The sequence below is a fragment of the Electrona antarctica genome, assembly GCF_951216825.1.
Source record: "Electrona antarctica genome assembly, chromosome: 15".
Taxonomy (NCBI): domain Eukaryota; kingdom Metazoa; phylum Chordata; class Actinopteri; order Myctophiformes; family Myctophidae; genus Electrona; species Electrona antarctica.
The window spans coordinates 45,825,051-45,847,385 of record NC_136796.1 but is presented as its reverse complement, the minus strand read 5'-3'; the positions used below and the strand labels follow the sequence as shown (position 1 = coordinate 45,847,385).

General features: G+C 42.6%; 1 protein-coding gene across 2 annotated transcripts; it reads left to right on the top strand.

Moving 5' to 3' along the window:
• The first annotated feature begins 1,083 nt into the window (after positions 1-1,083).
• rnf115b (ring finger protein 115b) lies at positions 1,084-21,965 on the top strand. Of its 2 annotated transcripts, none has more exons than XM_079523276.1 (10): positions 1,084-1,215; positions 2,012-2,070; positions 5,104-5,161; positions 6,362-6,475; positions 7,478-7,635; positions 9,179-9,247; positions 11,003-11,081; positions 12,499-12,592; positions 13,136-13,251; positions 20,628-21,965. In XM_079523276.1, the coding sequence occupies exons 1-10, from the start codon at positions 1,132-1,134 to the stop codon at positions 20,748-20,750; spliced, it is 954 nt and encodes a 317-aa protein (XP_079379402.1). In that variant the 5' UTR covers positions 1,084-1,131; the 3' UTR covers positions 20,751-21,965. The 2 variants fall into 2 exon arrangements, with proteins under 2 accessions (XP_079379402.1, XP_079379403.1); XM_079523277.1 differs by having other exon boundaries at positions 6,362-6,486; positions 7,501-7,635.
• Positions 21,966-22,335: the final 370 nt, after the last annotated feature.

The following is a 22,335-nucleotide window of genomic DNA, read 5'->3' as shown; positions in this document are numbered from 1 at the left end:
AATAATGTTAAAAGGTCCTACTAAGGGCTTGTTTCCATTGTGGTTATGTTTTACTATGATTTTGCAATTCTGGTTTTGCATCTGTAAATACAGTCCGTTCATGTGTGTGAGCAAGCCAGTCTCTTATTAGAAATATAGGTACTCTGGCGCCCCCCAATGCACTTGAAGAAAATTGCATCCATGATGTCTTCCATTGTGGTTATGTTTTACTATGATTTTGCAATTCTGATTTTGCATCTGTAAATACAGTCCGCTCATGTGTGTGTGAGCAAGCCAGTCTCTTATTAGAAATATAGGTACTCCGGTGCCCCCCAATGCACTTGAAGAAAATTGCATCCATGATGTCATGGTGACAACTTGTTTGATTTTGTGACTTCATAGGCCTATTTAGTTAATTTGCAGTTTGGAAATAAGTTAGGAAATAAGAGCCAATGCCATTGACAATTAAATCTAACTTTAGCCTACTTCAAATATATTTGACTCTCACTCTTGTTGAATCTTGTTTGAGTATTTGGAAATGTGCTTAAAGCCAAATGTGTTGCAATAATGCAATAATTGCAAACTAAATTGTGAGACGTCCAGCAGCTGTTGCAGTTGTAGAACCGGATTTGTAATTTACACTTTCAAACTATACTGCAGTGCAGTCCAGTAGTTTTAAAATTATAGGTCTACCTACATATTACAAGTCCAGTTCCAGACTCGACTGACCCTTCTCTGGCAAGCTCGAAGTTAACGACTGTAAATACAGATATTACACCGGAATGTATAAGCAATTGGATTGTGTTACTTTAGGTGACGCTGATTCGCACATTGATGACTTGTCTGATAATGAAAACAATCTATGTCGAGTAAATCGTCCTGTATTTTAGGGTAATGGTCCTAAGGGGAGATTTAATTTGGTCAAAAGTCTTAATTACCAGAGCTTTGTACCCTAATTCTAAAAAAAAAACATGATATTTATGTCTACACTATTTATGTCGCATACATGTATGTGCGCTCCGGTGCGGTATTTCCGAACGCGCCCTACAGCGACCCCACTGAGGGAGGGTCACAGTATTCGATAGGCTACCAGTGTCTGTGCAACACCTATGTCAGTGACAGTGCTATATATATATATACACACAGCCTACTATGAAGATGGCGGAGGCTCCAGCAACAACACAACACCGGTTTTTCTGTCACTGTTGTAAATGTGAAATTGAACCACAATTCCCGGTGAGTTGTTTATACTGAGGGAGTGACAGTGTGCGTTTTTTACACCCGTTGCTGGACTGGCCTTAAATGACTAAACATATCCGTCCAGGCAATGAGAGTTTGTGCGTCTCTCGAAAAGTAGGATATAGTCGATATACTGTAAAGTATTCTTCTTTTATATTATGCTATTAATCTGTGCCATTTACTAAGCCTATACTAGAATAAAAATACTTGTTTTATTACGTGGTTATGTGGTTTGATTGGCCTGGATGAATGACGTTCTGTGAAAAGCTTTCATTTTTAGAAGAATAAATAGCAGCAAGTTTCGTTTTGCGTCGTTGCCATATTTAGAAGTAGGCTGTACTACTGTTGGCGAGCGTGCGTGTTACCGGTAGTCAAGTCAGACGCATGTGAGAAACACAAGGGGGGCGTGTATGAGACCACCGTGACCATATTGCAGACAACGTCTAAAGATTGTTAAATTAATGCACTAATATTTTATATTAGACATTAGAGTTTGTATGTATGTATGACACCTGCTCTGTGTGTGTGTGTGTGTGTGTGTGTGTGTGTGTGTGTGTGTGTGCGCGTGCGCGCGCGCGTGTGTGCGTGCGTGTGTGCGTGTAGTGTGTGTGTGTGTGTGTGTGTGTGTGTGTGTGTGTGACTGTGTGTGTGTGTGTGTGTGTGTGTGTGTGTGTGTGTGTGTGTGAGAGAGAGAGAGAGAGTGCGTGCTGCAAGGTGGTTTTTTTAAAAATATAATTTAGTTTTCATTTAGCCTACTGTCTGTCTGTCTGTATGTGTGTTAATTCTCCTCAAGGACTTGATATGCCCCAGGTGTGAGTCTGGCTTCATTGAAGAGGTGACAGAAGACTCCAGGTAGCTACAATTACAAACGCAAAGGGATATCATATTTCACTTCAAAACCTTTGGTCATTTTCATAGTCTCATGTGATTACTCCAGACAGTTTGTAAGTTGCTTGAGTCAATGTTTAGATATCCTTTTTTGTTGCCCCGCCCCCTTCCTAGTATAGACTGAGAGCATAGCAGTGGGCGTGGTTTTCTGGACCCACTGATAAATAGGCCATTCCTTTTTTTTCTCCCATAGAGATTTACAAAAATATCAGTTATTTTAAGCCTATATAGAGCGTCGCAGTCCCGCCCCCTACCAGGGCCCAGGAAATGATTCCCAATGCAGTTTTTCCCATAGACATTTCAAAAAGTATTTATTTAAAGACCTTTACCTTATAAGCGTCATACAAAGCCAACTCGAGTTGTGACAAATCATGACAACAAACACAATATTTTGGACCAAACAAATAATTACAAAGAATAAAAACAACCAAAAAAGTGTTGTAACCTGCCATTTTTTTCTCTTCTTTCTAATTCTTTGTTTGGCCCAAAACATTGTGTTTATTGTCATGATTTGTGACGACAAGAGTTGGCTTTGTCCGCAGCGTAAACGTCTTTAAATAAATACTTTTTGAAAAGTCTATGAGGAAAATGAAAGGGGAATTATTTTCCGGTTCTCTCGAGGGGGCGGGACTGCGACGCTCTATAGAATCCAGCCATCCAGAATCCTGGTGAATCATGACCAAAACCCGCTATACAAAGGATATTTACTATAGGAGTGTAACGATATAGTAACTGCATCGGAAAATCGCTTCGAATTAGAATTGCGATTCCGTTATGAACGATTCAAAATCGATTCATAATTTCCAAAAATTGATTTCTTTTTCTGGTTACAGTTACAGGAGTTTTCACTACATGGTGTCTGTGATATGAAATGTAAGCTTACCCTAAACATCAGTAAACATCATGTCTTCAGTCATTTTCAAGTTACTGTAGTCACTTCAGTTCAAGACTGGAGTAGATTGTGATTAAATCCTATGTATTGAATCGAGAATCATTTTGAATAGAGAATAGTTTTGAATCTGGAAAAAAAATGCTTTTGAATTTTAAAAAAACGTTTTTGGATTGAGAATCGAGTTGAATCGAATCGTGACCCCAAGAATCGGAATCGAATCGAATCGTGGGACACCCAAAGATTCACAGCCCTAATATCGTATAGTTTTGCAATAGAAATAATCGGTATCGAATCGTTTTGCTATGCAATCAATCGATTGTATCAATACTCAAAAATGAAAAAGAGGGGTTTAATTACTTCATTTAAAATAATGTAAATGTATTTTAAATAGTTACTGTATCGATTTAAAATCATTGAGTCGTATCGTATCACCATAATGAACCAATATCGTCCATGTATCGCATCAACCATGTGACGTGATACGTGTCGTATCGCTGTTAAAACGTATACACCCCTAATATTTACTATTTATTAAAGGACCACTTCACCACTTTTCAACTTATCTTCCTATAATTGGTCCTAACTAATGTTCATGATAAAACACCACCATTTTTTCCTACTCAGTCTGTGTCTCATAGGAAGGCTGTGGGCAGTTCAGAAACCCGTCCACCAGTGACATCATCGATGGTGAATCCAAGCTAATAGAAACGGCAGGCTTTCTTTTCCTGAAAAGTTGCAATGCAAAAGTTGAAGCCATCGTTCTCACGATAATACAAATCTAAATATATTTTAAAACAAATCTTGTTTTAAAAAAAAATTGCCTAATGATGATGTCACTGGTGGACGGGTGTCCGAACTGCCCAAAGCCCTCCTATGAGACACAGACTGAGTAGGAAAAAATGGTGGTATGAAGAGATGTTGAAAAGTGGTGAAGTGGTCCTTTAAGTGTAGAGTATCTCTATCTTATATGCACCACGTCTCTTCTGTATATGTGTGTGCGTCTGTAATCCACGTAACTCGAGAACCGTTCGCCCCGCACCGACTTCAAATTCGACACACGCGTTCCACACCCCCACAGGGGGGTGCAGACAGTGCCCGGTGTCGCGTCGGTCGGACCCACGGTTGTCCAGTACCGCCCCCAAAAGGCCTCTCTCTGCCCGGGCTCTGGACAGACCATAATATGGAGCTGGGCTGTTCTGACAACACTCCATATTTGGGCATGTCTGAACACAAAACTCTATATATAGGAATAAAGGGACACAGACTCACACAGAGAAAGGTACAGAAATCTCCATATATGGGCATAAAGGGGACACGGACATAACTAGAAATGCACTCTGACGAGCTTCCAACTTGCGCTTCGCGCACGAGTTGCCTACTTGTGCGTGAGCAGAGCGCGCAACTTATACCTCAACCAAGTTATTGAAACATCCGAGTTATATGTCTATATAAATCCCGTCCCAGATATCCACTACCAAGGGTTCTAAATGTTTTAACCCATCCAGGACGGGAACTCCTTTTGGTTGTTTTAAGCATACTTTAGCTATTGAAAAATAGCAGATCTACAAGCTCATAGCGCATATTCTGTCCCAGCGAACGCTTTTTACTCAAATCTTGTCGGGGTCCCTGCAACAACATATTTTCAGTATCTATACATCTAGTTCTAGTATCTATACATTTTCATTTTTAAATTTAAATTTTAAATTTTTAGAAAATGAGAAGAATAAGGATCCATAATGTTTTTTTTTTTTTAAATGATTAAAACATTTTTTTAAAGTAATTAGAAGGACAATATCAGTCACCTGAACCAAGGATGTGTGTTGTCAATCAATTGAATTTAAGATGATTAAAATAGAGTTTGAAGTTACAATGGGTTTGTATAGGAAGTTGGCGGGGCAGCTAAAATGAATATCAAATATCTGAATCAAGCAACGTAAAAACTGTCTGGGGTGTTCCCGGTGTTCACATAAGCCTGAGTAGACGATAAAATGACCAAAAGTGTTTTTGAAAGTGAAATATCCCTTTAACTTATCAGACTCTATGTTGCTCATATCTATTCTATTTTACACGATTATTATGCTTATATTTACACATTTAATTTCCAGTCTCCTGGAGGACAATAGAACAGCACCCAGCGATGAACCAATCACACTTTTCTCGGAGGTACAGTATAAAAACTTACATCCCTTTTTGCTTCCAAATCTGTTCAATCTGATCTGGTTTAACCATTTATTTTAAACCCTCTAATCTTAGTAAAACAGAGTTAAGTTCATTGTAGACTGCTGCGTCTTTTCAGAAATAGGGTGAGAAAACCCAGAAAAAGTCCATCACATTCCGTGCTCAGCCAATCACATCATCACAAAAGTAATTCCCGGCCAATCACTTTTGGCGTCTTCACTTGGCTCTCACTCACATTTATCTACAATATGTACTTTGCTCAGCCAATGAAATCATCGCTATGGGGTGATCAGCCAATCACAAGCCAATGTTTGTGTTCACACAAACACGGAAAGCTGGGCATAGGAGGGGCTAGCGCCGCTCAAAAAACTCTTTACAGCAGTCTGTAAGGACCTTTACTGTACTTTACATCAGTCTGCAAGGACCTTTACTGTACTTTACAGCAGTCTGCAATGACCTTTACTGTACTTTACATCTACACCAAATCTCTTAGCCAGTCTGCAAGGACCCAGTGTTGTTTTTGGCAGAACATTTTGATTTTAGTTTTAGTCATAGTCTCTTCAATAGTTTTCATTTAGTTTCAGTCACATTTTAGTCACCTGGAATGTCTTAGTCTAGTTTTAGTTGACTAAATATAGGATTTTAGTCGACTAAATCTACAGTTAATTCAGTCGACTAAATTGTATTTCGGCGGGCCTTGATGTCGTAATGACTGTTTTTACACTCGCTGAAAATAGCCGATCTAGATCTGCTATTTTCAGCATGCAACCAAGTGTAAAATGACTTATACTGGATCTCTTGTCCACTAGTCCCTTCCTAGCATTTTAGTCTAGTTTCTATTTATTGACGAAATTGTCAGTATATTTAGTCTTAGTTTTAGTCACCGTAACTTAGTTTTTATTTAGTTTCCATTTAGTTTTCGTCAGTGAAAAAAAGTCGACGAACATTTTTCTTCTTAGTTTTAGTCGACGAAATCAACACTGAAGGACCTTTACTGTACTTTACATCTACACCAAATCTCTCAGCCAAAATAGCAGATCTATAAGTTCACGTGTTGTGAGCTTGCAGATCAGCTTTTTTTGGGGGCAAATGTTACCCCCAGAATAAGGGATGCTTGGGTGGTTAAAAAGTGGTTCAATTAAAATAGTAATTTTATTTAATTTAGTAATTTTCTCTTAATTCAAGCTATGGCAGCTGCTGTTCATGGAGCGTTCTGCACTGCTGTCGGATCCCCCGTCCTCTGACTCCGACTCAGACGCCCCCAACCACGATGTGACGTCCGCCAGTGACCTGGACGAGGTTTGTTCATTGTTTATTTTAGATCCCCATTAGTCGTTGCCTCAGTAGCCTCGGAAAACCAGACATTTTTATTTCCAGGGAGAAAAAACAAAGTCTGGGAGCGAGAGGCCACTTCAATTCGGCATACAGTAGCGCAAACGTCGATCACTCTCTGCTCATTTCTGATCGTCTGCACCTTTGTTAAATTGACGCACACACGTACACACACACTCCTCTCTCTCTCTGGGTCTGGGCACACCTAAGATTCCATGCGCGGACAGAAGAAGCTGTCTTTTGCGTCATTTCCGGGTTTTTAGACAGCTGGTGGATGGAAATGAAGCTCCACCCAGGCGGCAGATTGCCGTGTCGGCCAGATTCCCGGCAAAGCTCCGCCCCAGTGGCATTCTGCCGCGTGGGTGGAGCTTCATTTCCATCCACCAGCTGTCTAAAAACCCGGAAATGACACAAAAGACAGCTTCCTTTGGCCGCGCATAGAAGTTCAAGTGTGCCCAGGCAGTCTGTCGCTCTAATTAATTAGTCTCATGTCGCGCAGCAGCGTCTAGATTCGGGAGCTGCCTATGCCATAGAAAGCATAGGTGGACCCCGGGCTACTGCCTCAGCAGAGACTATTCTTCCTGGGGTCAAATTACAATTAAAAAACGTTTACAATACATTAAAATAAATACAAAATTTAGCAACACAAAAAATAGCAAAACATTTTGAGCAGAAATTTAAATATCAATTAAAGCCTACAGTATGCACATTCATGTACATACCAAGGACAAAAACCATTCAAATTGCGAAAGTTATGTATTCAAAATATAAAGTGCATACAAAATCAATATAATATACCACGATAACCAGAAACACACAAAAAGGAATTTAGACAAAAAGGAAAAAAAAATAGATCAAAAGAAAATAAATGACCAGACATAACTCCTTACAAATAGCCTATAGTTAAAACCGACAGACATTAGACACAATCTATAACACAACCTCTTTCCTCAACACATCTCTTCTCAGGAGGTAGAGCCTCCTCAGCCCAGCAGTCCTTCTGAAACCTCCTCCTCGTCCTCCTCCTCGGGACCAACGGAAACCAGAGAGACGGAATCTCCCTCTCGCCAGCCTGGCCGAGAGAGGAGGAGGTCGTCCCTGTCCGACCCAATGCCCGCGGTGGAGGGGTGAGTGGAGACGGGTTTAACCCATTTAGGCCTGACGTCGAAATAAATAAAAAGTCTTCTGAAAGAATATATATTCAAAGATTTGTGCCACATTTTCACGATTTTTCAAAAATAGCAGACCTACAAGCTCGTAGCGCGCCACTCGGTGGCGCGCTATGAGCTTGTAGATCTGCTATTTTTCAATAGCTAACGTATAACATAATGCTTAGTTAAAACACCAAAAGGGGTTCCCGCCCAGAATGGGTTTTAACCCACATAACCCATTAACCCATTTAGCATTTAGACCTGAGGACGATTCTACAAATGTCTTCTAAATCGTGACAGTTTTCTGAAAAATACCTATGTTTCTATGCCAGTGGTGCTCAACCTTTTTCATGTCAAGGACCCCTAGAATTTTCTGTAATTGGCCGCCGACCCCCATCTGAAAATATGTCGTTCCAGGGACCCTCCCCCAGAAGCAAAGATTTGAGTTAAAAACGGCTATTGGCTCTGAAAGAATATATATTCAAAGATTTGCGCCACATTTTCATGATTTTTCTAAAATAGCAGATCTACAAGCTCGTAGCGCGCCACTCGGTGGCGCGCTATGAGCTTGTAGATCTGCTATTTTTCAATAGCTAAATTATAACATAATGCTTAGTTAAAACACCAAAAGGGGTTCCTGTCCAGAATGGGTTAACCCACATAACCCATTAACCCATTTAGCATTTAGACCTGAGGACGATTCTACAAATGCCTTCTAAATTGTGACAGTTTTCTGAAAAAAGAATGTATGTCAGTGGTGCTCGACATTTTTCATGTCAAGGACCCCCAGAATTTTCTGTATTTGGCCGCCGACCCCCACCTGAAAATATGTCGTTCCAGGGACCCTCCCAGTAGCAAAGATTTGAGTTATAAACTCGCTCTGAAAGAATATATATTCAAAGATTTGACGCACATTTTCACGATTTTTCAAAAATAGCAGACCTACAAGCTTGTAGGGCGGCACTCGGTGCCGCGCTATGAGCTTGTAGTTAGTGGCACCTCGATAGAGTGCATTTCTAGTTACATTTAAATTTAGGTTGATAAAATTAAAATTACATTTTAATGTAATCTTACATGTGACTTTTCATTTTTTGAGGGGCGCTATAGCCCCTCCTATATTCAGTTATTAGTGTAGATTTTCGTCTTACACAAAGATTAAATTCCCATTGAGAATGAATGGAGAATTGTACGCCATAGTGTCGGAGCAAATCGACATGTTACCTCACTTCACACGGGTGTGATTTTTATCTTAATAACAAAAACGATGGAGTTTTTGCACGATTATGAATCTCACCCACTTCTTCTTTTACACTCGTAATCCTGTGATGTCACAATAAAGTTGATTCTGATTATTCTAGATACAGTATCTTGCTATTTTGTTTTGCTGACATTTTTTAAATTTAACATTTTGGCTTCTAATAGCATACATTACATACCGTAGGTTGAAAGTGTTCCTAAAGTGTGCATCTTCTAAACGGGAGACGTCTCTGTCTTCTTGTCTTTTCCCTCTTTCTAAAAGGATCGTGCAGCAGTTCTTGGCCGGCCTGTTTGCCAACACTGGAAACCAGAGCTCAGCACCAGCTTCTCTGTAAATGGAAAACACTTTTATATTTTATTTTCCCCACTAACCCTTTAAACACATTTAGACCTGACGTCAAAAAGAATATATATTCAAAGATTTGTGCCGCATTTTCACGATTTAAAAAAAATAGCAGACCTACAAAGCTCGTAGCGCGCCACTCGGTGGCGCGCTATGAGCTTGTAGATCTGCTATTTTTCAATAGCTAAAGTATAACATAATGCTTAGTTAAAACACCAAAAGGGGTTCCCGCCCCAAAATGGGTTAACACATTTAGACCTGAGGACGATTCTAAAAAGAATGGCTTCTAAATCATGACAAGTTTTCTGGAAAACCCCATGTTTCTATGTCAGTCGTTCTCAACCTTTTTCACGTCAAGGACCCCCAGAATTATCTGTATTTGGCCGCCGACCCCCCCCTCTGAAAAAGCTAATATTTGAGTTAAAAATATTCATATATTCAACATATATTCAAAGATTTGCGCCACGTTTTACGATTTTTCAAAATCGCTATGAGCTTGTAGATCTGCTATTTTTCAATAGCTAAAGTATAACATAATGCAGTTTTCAACGGGGTCATCCCTATGTTCCCCAGGTTCTATGTTCCCCAGGTTCTATGTTCCCCAGGTTCTATGTTCCCCAGGTTCTATGTTCCCCAGGTTCTATGTTCCCCAGGTTCTATGTTCCCCACTTACCTTAGGGTTTAGGGTTAGCGTTATAGGTTTCTGGTTTAAGGACTTCAGTGTTTTGTGCTATACAATTGTAATATACAGAACAAAGAATGTTTGTTTTTGCCATCTTTGTTGAAGAGTCTGAGCAATTATGTTTTAGTTTATTTTATGCCAGTGTTAATTTTTAGTTGGCTAAGACTACATAGTTTAAGTAGCCTATAGGCAGGCCTAAAGTTCAATGGATTGTTCAAAGACTGAGCTTAAATCACAATGTGCTACTAAAAGTAACACTAAGACCAAGTTGCTAAAATACTTTTAGTCTTACTAGAATTACTAAAATTACTAGGTTAGGTTTATTCTAAGTGGGGAACAAAGAACCTTTTTTGCATGGTGGGGAACATAGAACCTGGGGAACATAGAACCTGGGGAACATATAACCTGGGGAACATAGAACCTGGGGAACATAGGACCTGGGGAACATAGGACCTGGGGAACATAGAACCTGGGGAACATAGAACCTGAGGAACATATAACCTGGGGAACATAGAACCTGGGGAACATAGAACCTGGGGAACATAGAACCTGGGGAACATAGAACCTGAGGAACATATAACCTGGGGAACATAGAACCTGAGGAACATATAACCTGGGGAACATAGAACCTGGGGAACATAGAACCTGGGGAACATAGAACCTGGGGAACATAGAACCTGGGGAACATAGAACCTGAGGAACATATAACCTGGGGAACATAGAACCTGAGGAACATATAACCTGGGGAACATAGAACCTGGGGAACATAGAACATGGGGAACATAGAACCTGGGGAACATAGAACCTGGGGAACATAGGACCTGGGGAACATAGAACCTGGGGAACATAGAACCTGGGGAACATAGAACCTGGGGAACATCGAACCTGGGGAACATAGAACCTGGGGAACATAGAACCTGAGGAACATAGGTATGCTCCCTTTTCAACACCAAAAGGCGTTCCCGTCCAGAACGGCTTAAATTGCATTATTTCCTTTGATGACAAACTGACATTCTGCTCCCTCTCTCTCGCTGTCTCTTCATTCTATCTCCGTCCGTCAGATCCAGCATGCTACAGTTGCACTCCAGCCCAGGGGACTATGCGTGGGGTCAGGGAGGTCTCGATGCCGTGATCACGGAGGTCAGTGAGGTCTCTTTTTTTTCTGTCTCTTTTCTTATAGTCTACTCCCTCCGCGGTTATATACAGAATCACATTACACAGTTTCATTTCTACTCGTCTTGTCCTTTTCTCTCATGCCTTACACCAGCAAATAAAACCATAAGCTCTTCTCTTGTTTCTCTCTCTCTCTCTCCGTCCGTCCGTCCGTCCGTCCGTCTGTCTCAGCATTCTCTTGAGATGTTTTTTGGCCTCGCTGCAAACTGTTATCCTATAGTTGCTATTCAGTTACTCTCTCTCTCTCTCTCTCTCTCTCTCTCTCTCTCTCTCTCTCTCTCTCTCTCTCTCTCTCTCTCTCTCTTTCTTTCTTTCTTTCTTTCTTTCTCTCTTTCTGTTTCTGTAAAAGGCTATGTTCCCGTTGTCTTATCCCATTTTGACCTGAGATCAGATTCTAAAAATGTCTTCTACATCCTGACAGTTTTCTGAAAAAGCTATGTTTCTATGTCAGTCGTTCTTCGATTTTTCAACAAATAGCAGACCTACAAGCTCGTAGCGCGCCACTCGGTGGCGCGCTATGAGCTTGTAGAACTGCTATTTTTCAACAGCTAAAGCATAGCATAATGCTAACACCAAAAGGGGTTCCCGGGCAGAACTGGTTAAAATAGCCCGTTCTGCCAACCCCCCCCCCCCCCCTCTGTGTGTGTACATTTCTTTGTAGTTGATCTATTTGTAAAACACAGAGAAATGTCTGAATCCATTCCATTCTGCCAGAGTGTAGTGTAGTGAGGACATACGGTATGAGTCATAGAAATGAGACTGTCAGAAAGTCAGAAATGTTTCTTGGGTAAGTTGCTTGTATTGGTTCTTGTCCATATTTATAGCACTTAAATATGCTAGTCCTTAGAGGGGATTTTCTTTCCTTCTCTCTTCTAAACGGTGCTATTGGGAGATTAAATGTTCACTCTTCAGTTCAACGGATTTCAAAATACAGTAACTGAACTTTTCCCTGTATTTAACCACTTAGCCTATTTAGGCCCGACGTCGAAATAAAAAAAAACGTTCGCTCTGAAAGAATATATGTTCAAAGATTTGTGCCGCATTTTCACGATTTTTCAAAAATAGCAGACCTACAAGCTCGTAGCGCGCCACTCGGTGGCGCGCTACGAGCTTGTAGATCTGCTATTTTTCAACAGCTAAAGTATAACATAACGCTTAGTTAAAACACCAAAAGGGGTTCACCGTCCAGAATGGGTTAAAGCAGAAATTATGTATTTATAAAAAAAATGGGCCCTCTTTCAGAATGTGGACCACACATAAGTAGTGTAAAAATATAGGGAAATGTTTGAAAGGTTTTTTGAACAGTGTCACCTATAATGACATGCTGCTAGTTTAATTTGGTTGATTGTAGTTAATTTTAACTGCCTCCACTCTCCTCCTACAGTTGCTGGGTCAGCTAGAGAGCACAGGGCCGCCCCCTGCTGAGAAGGAGATGATCTCATCTCTGCCAACAGTCGGCGTCTCTCAGGAACAAACAGGTGTGGTTTCCCCGTGTGGACATATAACCACTCTCTACTGTACTGGTGTACGCGCACGCACGCACACACACACACACACACACTGTGGGAGACATGACTCCCGGAACACCTCAGTCAGAGAAGTCACTTCAGTAACTCAAAAGTTTTACATCCCCCAAAAATGTCACCAAATTCAAATCAGTTCATTCTCACGTCCAAGACCGTTTGTTCCTTACATCCTGAGATATTGCTTTCAGGTTTGGGACATACTGTACATAAAGATGGACATATCTCTGTAGGTATGAACGGACGGACGACCTGACTGACTGTATGTTGACAAAGCAGGGATAACTTAAGAGAATAGTATTCTGTCCCAACAGGTTCCTTTGATTAAAATGACACTGTTGATCAGTCCCATGATTTAAAATGGTTATGCACACACACGTCACACGTTGAGCATGCACGCACAGTCGCACACACACACACGCACACACACACACACACACGCACACAAGACACACATTAAACAAAGAACTGTCATTCCCTTTCCTCTCCTCCCCGCAGACTGCCGACTGGAGTGTCCGGTGTGCAGAGAGGAGTATTCTCTGGGGGAATCAGTCAGACAGCTTCCCTGCCATCACTACTTCCACGGTGATTGTATAGTGCCTTGGCTCGAACTGGTAAGGAAGGACGAGAAGTGGCTGTGGTCCATCGTCCCGGGGGTTTCAACATGAGATACTCCCGTTCGTTTCTGTCATGTGGGTTTTAGAGACAGTCTGTCGCCAAACCCACACGTCGCTGGGAGGGCCTGCAGGGAAAACAGTAGCCGTTTTGTTGCTGCTGTATACTGTGTAATAATAATGTTGTATGAGTTCAAAACATTCACTTTGAAAGAATATATATTCAAAGATTTGCGCCGCAAAAAATAGCAGACCTACAAGCTCGTAGCGCGCCACTCGGTGGCGCGCTATGAGCTTGTAGATCTGCTATTTTTCAATAGCTAAATTATAACATAATGTTTAAAACACCAAAAGGGGTTCCCGCCCAGAATGGGATAATAATGTTGTAATAATTGCTTCACGATGAGCCCTAGATCAGTGGTTGCCAACGCCGGTCCTTGTGAACTCCTACCACTGCTATTTTTAAATTCTACCGAGAATTTGCTTGCGTCGACGTCCTTCTCTTCCTGCTCTTCATTCGCAATCTTCGTTCCTACTCTCACCTACTGTATGGTCATGAAGTGTTCCTACTCTATATATGGTCATGAAGTGTTCCTACTCTCACCTACTGTATGGTCATGAAGTGTTCCTACTCTATATATGGTCATGAAGTGTTCCTACTCTCGCCTGTGGTCATGAAGTGTTCCTACTCTCGCCTGTGGTCATGAAGTGTTCCTACTCTCGCCTGTGGTCATGAAGTGTTCCTACTCTCGCCTGTGGTCATGAAGTGTTCCTACTCTCACCTATGGTCATGGAGTGTTCCTACTCTCGCCTATGGTCATGAAGTGTTCCTACTCTCGCCTATGGTCATGAAGTGTTCCTACTCTCGCCTATGGTCATGAAGTGTTCCTACTCTCGCCTGTGGTCATGAAGTGTTCCTACTCTCGCCTGTGGTCATGAAGTGTTCCTACTCTCGCCTATGGTCATGAAGTGTTCCTACTCTCGCCTATGGTCATGAAGTGTTCCTACTCTCGCCTATGGTCATGGAGTGTTCCTACTCTCGCCTATGGTCATGGAGTGTTCCTACTCTCGCCTATGGTCATGGAGTGTTCCTACTCTCACCTATGGTCATGGAGTGTTCCTACTCTCACCTATGGTCATGGAGTGTTCCTACTCTCGCCCATGGTCATGGAGTGTTCCTACTCTCGCCCATGGTCATGAAGTGTTCCTACTCTCACCCGTGGTCATGAAGTGTTCCTACTCTCACCCGTGGTCATGGAGTGTTCCTACTCTCACCTATGGTCATGGAGTGTTCCTACTCTCACCTATGGTCATGAAGTGTTCCTACTCTCACCTATGGTCATGAAGTGTTCCTACTCTCACCTATGGTCATGAAGTGTTCCTACTCTCACCTTATATGGTCATGAAGTGTTCCTACTCTCACCTTATATGGTCATGAAGTGTTCCTACTCTCACCTTATATGGTCATGAAGTGTTCCTACTCTCACCTATGGTCATGAAGTGTTCCTACTCTCACCTATGGTCATGAAGTGTTCCTACTCTCACCTATGGTCATGAAGTGTTCCTACTCTCGCCTATGGTCATGAAGTGTTCCTACTCTCGCCTGTGGTCATGAAGTGTTCCTACTCTCGCCTATGGTCATGAAGTGTTCCTACTCTCGCCTATGGTCATGAAGTGTTCCTACTTTCGCCTATGGTTATGAAGTGTTCCTACTCTATATATGGTCATGAAGTGTTCCTACTCTCACCTCTGGTCATGAAGTGTTCCTACTCTCACCTATGGTCATGAAGTGTTCCTACTCTCACCTATGGTCATGAAGTGTTCCTACTCTCACCTATGGTCATAAAGTGTTCCTACTCTCGCCCATGGTCATGAAGTGTTCCTACTCTCGCCTATGGTCATGAAGTGTTCCTACTCTCGCCTATGGTCATGAAGTGTTCCTACTCTCGCCTATGGTCATGGAGTGTTCCTACTCTCGCCTATGGTCATGAAGTGTTCCTACTCTATATATGATCATGAAGTGTTCCTACTCTCACCTATGGTCATGAAGTGTTCCTACTCTCACCTATGGTCATGAAGTGTTCCTACTCTCGCCTATGGTCATGAAGTGTTCCTACTCTCGCCTATGGTCATGAAGTGTTCCTACTCTCACCTATGGTCATGGAGTGTTCCTACTCTCACATATGGTCATGAAGTGTTCCTACTCTATATATGGTCATGAAGTGTTCCTACTCTCACCTATGGTCATGAAGTGTTCCTACTCTCACCTATGGTCATGAAGTGTTCCTACTCTCACCTATGGTCATGGAGTGTTCCTACTCTCACCTATGGCCATGAGGTGTTCCTACTCTCACCCATGGTCATGAAATGTTCCTACTCTCACCTATGGTCATGAAGTGTTCCTACTCTCACCTATGGTCATGAAGTGTTCCTACTCTCACCTGTGGTCATGAAGTGTTCCTACTCTCACCTGTGGTCATGAAGTGTTCCTACTCTCACCTATGGTCATGAAGTGTTCCTACTCTCACCTATGGTCATGAAGTGTTCCTACTCTCACCTATGGTCATGAAGTGTTCCTACTCTCGCCTATGGTCATGAAGTGTTCCTACTCTCGCCTATGGTCATGAAGTGTTCCTACTCTCGCCTATGGTCATGAAGTGTTCCTACTCTCGCCTATGGTCATGAAGTGTTCCTACTCTCGCCTATGGTCATGAAGTGTTCCTACTCTCACCTATGGTCATGAAGTGTTCCTACTCTCACCTATGGTCATGAAGTGTTCCTACTCTCGCCTGTGGTCATGAAGTGTTCCTACTCTCGCCTATGGTCATGGAGTGTTCCTACTCTATATATGGTCATGAAGTGTTCCTACTCTATATATGGTCATGAAGTGTTCCTACTCTATATATGGTCATGAAGTGTTCCTACTCTCGCCTATGGTCATGAAGTGTTCCTACTCTCACCTATGGTCATGAAGTGTTCCTACTCTCATCTATGGTCATGGAGTGTTCCTACTCTCACCTATGGTCATGGAGTGTTCCTACTCTATATATGGTCATGAAGTGTTCCTACTCTCGCCTATGGTCATGAAGTGTTCCTACTCTCGCCTATGGTCATGAAGTGTTCCTACTCTCACCTATGGTCATGAAGTGTTCCTACTCTCACCTATGGTCATGGAGTGTTCCTACTCTCACCTATGGTCATGAAGTGTTCCTACTCTCACTTATGGTCATGAAGTGTTCCTACTCTCGCCTATGGTCATGAAGTGTTCCTACTCTCACCTATGGTCATGAAGTGTTCCTACTCTCGCCTATGGTCATGAAGTGTTCCTACTCTCACCTATGGTCATGGAGTGTTCCTACTCTCACATATGGTCATGAAGTGTTCCTACTCTATATATGGTCATGAAGTGTTCCTACTCTCACCTATGGTCATGAAGTGTTCCTACTCTCACCTATGGTCATGAAGTGTTCCTACTCTCACCTATGGTCATGAAGTGTTCCTACTCTCACCTATGGTCATGGAGTGTTCCTACTCTCACCTATGGCCATGAGGTGTTCCTACTCTCACCCATGGTCATGAAGTGTTCCTACTCTATATATGGTCATGAAGTGTTCCTACTCTCGCCTATGGTCATGAAGTGTTCCTACTCTCGCCTATGGTCATGAAGTGTTCCTACTCTCACTTATGGTCATGAAGTGTTCCTACTCTCACCTATGGTCATGAAGTGTTCCTACTCTCACCTGTGGTCATGAAGTGTTCCTACTCTCACCTATATGGTCATGAAGTGTTCCTACTCTCACCTATGGTCATGAAGTGTTCCTACTCTCACCTGTGGTCATGAAGTGTTCCTACTCTCACCTATATGGTCATGAAGTGTTCCTACTCTCACCTATGGTCATGAAGTGTTCCTACTCTCACCTATGGTCATGAAGTGTTCCTACTCTCACCTGTGGTCATGAAGTGTTCCTACTCTCACCTATGGTCATGAAGTGTTCCTACTCTCGCCTATGGTCATGAAGTGTTCCTACTCTCGCCTATGGTCATGAAGTGTTCCTACTCTCCCCTATGGTCATGAAGTGTTCCTACTCTCACCTATGGTCATGAAGTGTTCCTACTCTCCCCTATGGTCATGAAGTGTTCCTACTCTCACCTGTGGTCATGAAGTGTTCCTACTCTCACCTATGGTCATGAAGTGTTCCTACTCTATATATGGTCATGAAGTGTTCCTACTCTCGCCTATGGTCATGAAGTGTTCCTACTCTCGCCTATGGTCATGAAGTGTTCCTACTCTCACTTATGGTCATGAAGTGTTCCTACTCTCACCTATGGTCATGAAGTGTTCCTACTCTCACCTGTGGTCATGAAGTGTTCCTACTCTCACCTATATGGTCATGAAGTGTTCCTACTCTCAGCTATGGTCATGAAGTGTTCCTACTCTCACCTGTGGTCATGAAGTGTTCCTACTCTCACCTATATGGTCATGAAGTGTTCCTACTCTCACCTATGGTCATGAAGTGTTCCTACTCTCACCTATGGTCATGGAGTGTTCCTACTCTCACCTGTTGTCATGAAGTGTTCCTACTCTCACCTATATGGTCATGAAGTGTTCCTACTCTCACCTATGGTCATGAAGTGTTCCTACTCTCGCCTATGGTCATGAAGTGTTCCTACTCTCGCCTATGGTCATGAAGTGTTCCTACTCTCGCCTATGGTCATGAAGTGTTCCTACTCTCGCCTATGGTCATGAAGTGTTCCTACTCTCGCCTATGGTCATGAAGTGTTCCTACTCTCACCTATGGTCATGAAGTGTTCCTACTCTCACCTATGGCCATGAAGTGTTCCTACTCTCACCTGTGGTCATGAAGTGTTCCTACTCTCACCTATATGGTCATGAAGTGTTCCTACTCTCGCCTATGGTCATGAAGTGTTCCTACTCTCGCCTATGGTCATGAAGTGTTCCTACTCTCGCCTATGGTCATGAAGTGTTCCTACTCTCGCCTATGGTCATGGACTGTTCCTACTCTCGCCTATGGTCATGAAGTGTTCCTACTCTCGCCTATGGTCATGGAGTGTTCCTACTCTCGCCTATGGTCATGAAGTGTTCCTACTCTCACCTATGGTCATGAAGTGTTCCTACTCTCACCTATGGTCATGAAGTGTTCCTACTCTCGCCTATGGTCATGAAGTGTTCCTACTCTCGCCTATGGTCATGAAGTGTTCCTACTCTCACCTATGGTCATGAAGTGTTCCTACTCTCACCTATGGTCATGAAGTGTTCCTACTCTCACCTATGGTCATGAAGTGTTCCTACTCTCACCTATGGTCATGAAGTGTTCCTACTCTCACATATGGTCATGAAGTGTTCCTACTCTCACCTATGGTCATGAAGTGTTCCTACTCTCACCTATGGTCATGAAGTGTTCCTACTCTCACCTATGGTCATGAAGTGTTCCTACTCTCGCCTATGGTCATGAAGTGTTCCTACTCTCACCTATGGTCATGAAGTGTTCCTACTCTCACCTATGGTCATGAAGTGTTCCTACTCTCACCTATGGTCATGAAGTGTTCCTACTCTCACCTATGGTCATGAAGTGTTCCTACTCTCACCTATGGTCATGAAGTGTTCCTACTCTCACATATGGTCATGAAGTGTTCCTACTCTCACCTATGGTCATGAAGTGTTCCTACTCTCACCTATGGTCATGAAGTGTTCCTACTCTCGCCTATGGTCATGAAGTGTTCCTACTCTCACCTATGGTCATGAAGTGTTCCTACTCTCGCCTATGGTCATGAAGTGTTCCTACTCTCACCTATGGTCATGAAGTGTTCCTACTCTCACCTATGGTCATGAAGTGTTCCTACTCTCACCTATGGTCATGAAGTGTTCCTACTCTCACCTATGGTCATGAAGTGTTCCTACTCTCACCTATGGTCATGAAGTGTTCCTACTCTCACATATGGTCATGAAGTGTTCCTACTCTCACCTATGGTCATGAAGTGTTCCTACTCTCACCTATGGTCATGAAGTGTTCCACCAGCTTAGGTGGTTCGGGGGCATCTGGTTAGGATGCCTCTCGGGCATCTCCCTAGAGAGGTCGCGTCGCGACGCGTTGTGGGCTTGTAGATCGTCTATCGTCTATTACGACGCCATCAAGGCACCGCCAAAATATTTTTTTTACTAAATCGACTGTAGATTTAGTCGACTAAAATCTTATGATATTTAGTCGACTGCAACTAGACTAACACTAAAACATTCCAGGTGACTAAAATGTGACTAAAACTAAATGGAAACTATTCAAGAAACTAAAATAGAAATTTGCTGCCAAAAACAACACTGCAATCGAGCCCCCACTCTTTGAACATAAATGCCGCAAATGTACAATCAATCAAGATCCAGATGGACAAGTTGAGAGATTGTCATCTCTCTCTGAGACACGAGCATAGAGTCATACACGACGGGGACCTGAGTCTAACTTATAATGTGATGGACCTGGACTATATAGTTATCTGTGTTTTCCGTGAGGACGGGACGGTGGAGAAATCGACACAATCCAGGAGACTATAATGTTATACGGAAGTAACTGGTGAAATTCACGGGAAATCTGTGATTCTCACACAAGTTTGGCTATTTATAGATGAGCAGTATGTTTTGCTCATTCCTTTTAGCACCCAGGAAAATAAACTCAGTCACATGCGTGGTGTCATTAAACAAACACCCCGAACGCATGTATAATAGAACAGTAGATAATGTAACCTAGAGGTCTTGCTTATGTTGGTTAATTATTAGGTTATTTTATTTATTTATTCATTTATGTGTTAATTTGGTTAAAGTTTTCCCTGATTTCATGAACCGTTCAAGTGATTTGAACTATATTGAAATTAAAACTACTCCTCATTTGAGAACGTGGCCAGATGGAGGACCTATAAGGGGCCCCCGGCCGGACCACACATTGAAATGCACTGCCCTCACAAAAACATGCAGTAATCCTGGTCTCTAAACTGCCTCCCCCTGGCCAGCCGGGGCGCCTGGTGGAGGGGAATGGAACTGGTTGGAATAATGTGTTCCTTCCACGCGCTATACCTCCAACCAGGGAAACTCCCCCCTGTCAGGTGTAAAGGAGCAACTTGGACACTCATGCATGAAGGAAGCATGAGTTCAAGTCCGTTGCTCTCCCCAGGTTGGCGGAGGGTGTGTAGAGCCCCGGATCACATTAGATAATTGACACAGGGGTGAAAAATGGGTTACAAAATCGTGGGATCAAAATTATAGATTAAAAAAAAATCCACTGCCATAGAAAACGATCTGCTGTATAACTTAAGCTTGATATAGCCTTATTTATTTGTACATAATCCTAAATTGTGCATTTCCTCACCAGCACGACACCTGTCCCGTTTGCCGCAAAAGTCTCGACGGCGTCGACAACAGCCTCCCTCCCACGTCGGAGCCACCGCTGCCCCCCTCCATCAGATCGGGGCGACAGGAGAGGCAAGCACTCTGAGAAACGGGGGGGACGGACGATATTCTACCTCCCTCCAACGTTTACCACTGCTCCAGATTTCACATGCTTTGTCTTTGTCGTCACATCACAAGTGATTTGTTTGTTGATATGAAGAAAAAAAGAGACGATCCGGGTTACTCAAAAAAAAAGAGGAGGAAAGCCTTTATTAAATTAATCCCATTCTGGGCGGGAACCCCTTTTGGTGTTTTAAAGCATTATGTTATGCTTTAGCTATTGAAAAATAGCAGATCTACAAGCTCGTAGCGTGGCACCGAATGTTTTCTAAGGGCTTGTAGGTCTGCTATTTTTGAAAAATCGATTTTAACTCAAATATTTGCTTCTGGGCGGGGGGGTCCCTGGAGCAACATATTTTCAGATGAGGGTCCGTGGCCAAATACAGATAATTCTGGGGTGTCCTTGACATGAAATATTGAGCACCACTGATATAGAAACATGGGTATTTCAGAAAACTGTCAGGATTTAGAAGACTTTTTTTTTTAAATTTCGACGTCAGGCCTAAATGGGTTAAAAAAAAGACTGCCAACATGTTTCGACCTAACCGGGTCTTCATCAGGGCAAGAATGAGTGTTTGTTGAGTTGACATATTTACACGCCCTGCTAAAACGTAACACAGCTTTCACCTTCAGAACCACTCAGTTAATGTATTTCCACCAAAGACCTTGGCGTGGCGTGTTGTACTCCAGTGAGCTGTAAGCAGCACCCCTTTTTTTGTGTTCCACACCAAATGGTCTCCGCTGTTTACTGACAACGACGTTGCGGAAGTGATGCGTCCGTGTCGCTGGCTCTATCCCCATGATGTGGTTTTCTGAATGACTTCACTCAGGAGTCATGAACTAATATCAGCCCTATAGCTGACAGTGACTGTGAAACATAATGAAAGGTTGGCTTGAATGGTCTGCTATTTTTTTAACTAAGTTTTTAACTCAAATCTTTGCTTCTGGGGGGGTCCCTGGAACAACATACTTTCAGATGGGGGTCGGTGGCCAAATACATATAATCTTGGGGGTCCTCGGCATGAAAATGTTTGAGAATGACTGACATAGAAACATAGGGGTTTTCCAGAAAACTGTCAGGATTTAGAAGGCATTTGTAGAATCGTTCCCAGGTCTAAATGGGTTAAAATAAACTCTTCCTACCATTCTCCTTACTTTCATCAATTTGTTTTCTCTGTTTCAAAGTTTTATTAAAAGACAAACCCTGTGAACTGCATCCATCTACAATCCTTTCTTTTACTTTTACATAACACAATTCCAATTTGATTTAGTTATATGAGATCCATGGTTTAAAATATAGTGGCACACTATGGGTGCGTTCGGAAATGCGCACCGGGAATGTGGTCAGTTTGTTGAGTGTGGTGGGCGGTGACGTCACAGAGGGGGTTCAGTGGGCCTTATTTACGAACGACCACAGCTGTGACACGTTCACACTGGACAACCCCAGCTTCAGGGTAGGGTCGCTCAGTGCGGGCACTCGGCACACCCGGTGCGCAGCGCACTGGATTTTCGAACGACAACGCACCGAGTGCACTGAATAAACGAACGACAAGAGAGCACACCAGTGCGTT

Coding starts and splice junctions, on each gene's coding strand:
- rnf115b (XM_079523276.1), top strand. CDS start 1,132: ATGAAGATGGCGGAGGCTCCAGCAACAACACAACACCGGTTTTTCTGT. Junction 6,476..7,477: donor CCGCCAGTGACCTGGACGAG/GTTTGTTCATTG, acceptor ATCTCTTCTCAG/GAGGTAGAGCCTCCTCAGCC. Junction 11,082..12,498: donor TCGATGCCGTGATCACGGAG/GTCAGTGAGGTC, acceptor CTCCTCCTACAG/TTGCTGGGTCAGCTAGAGAG.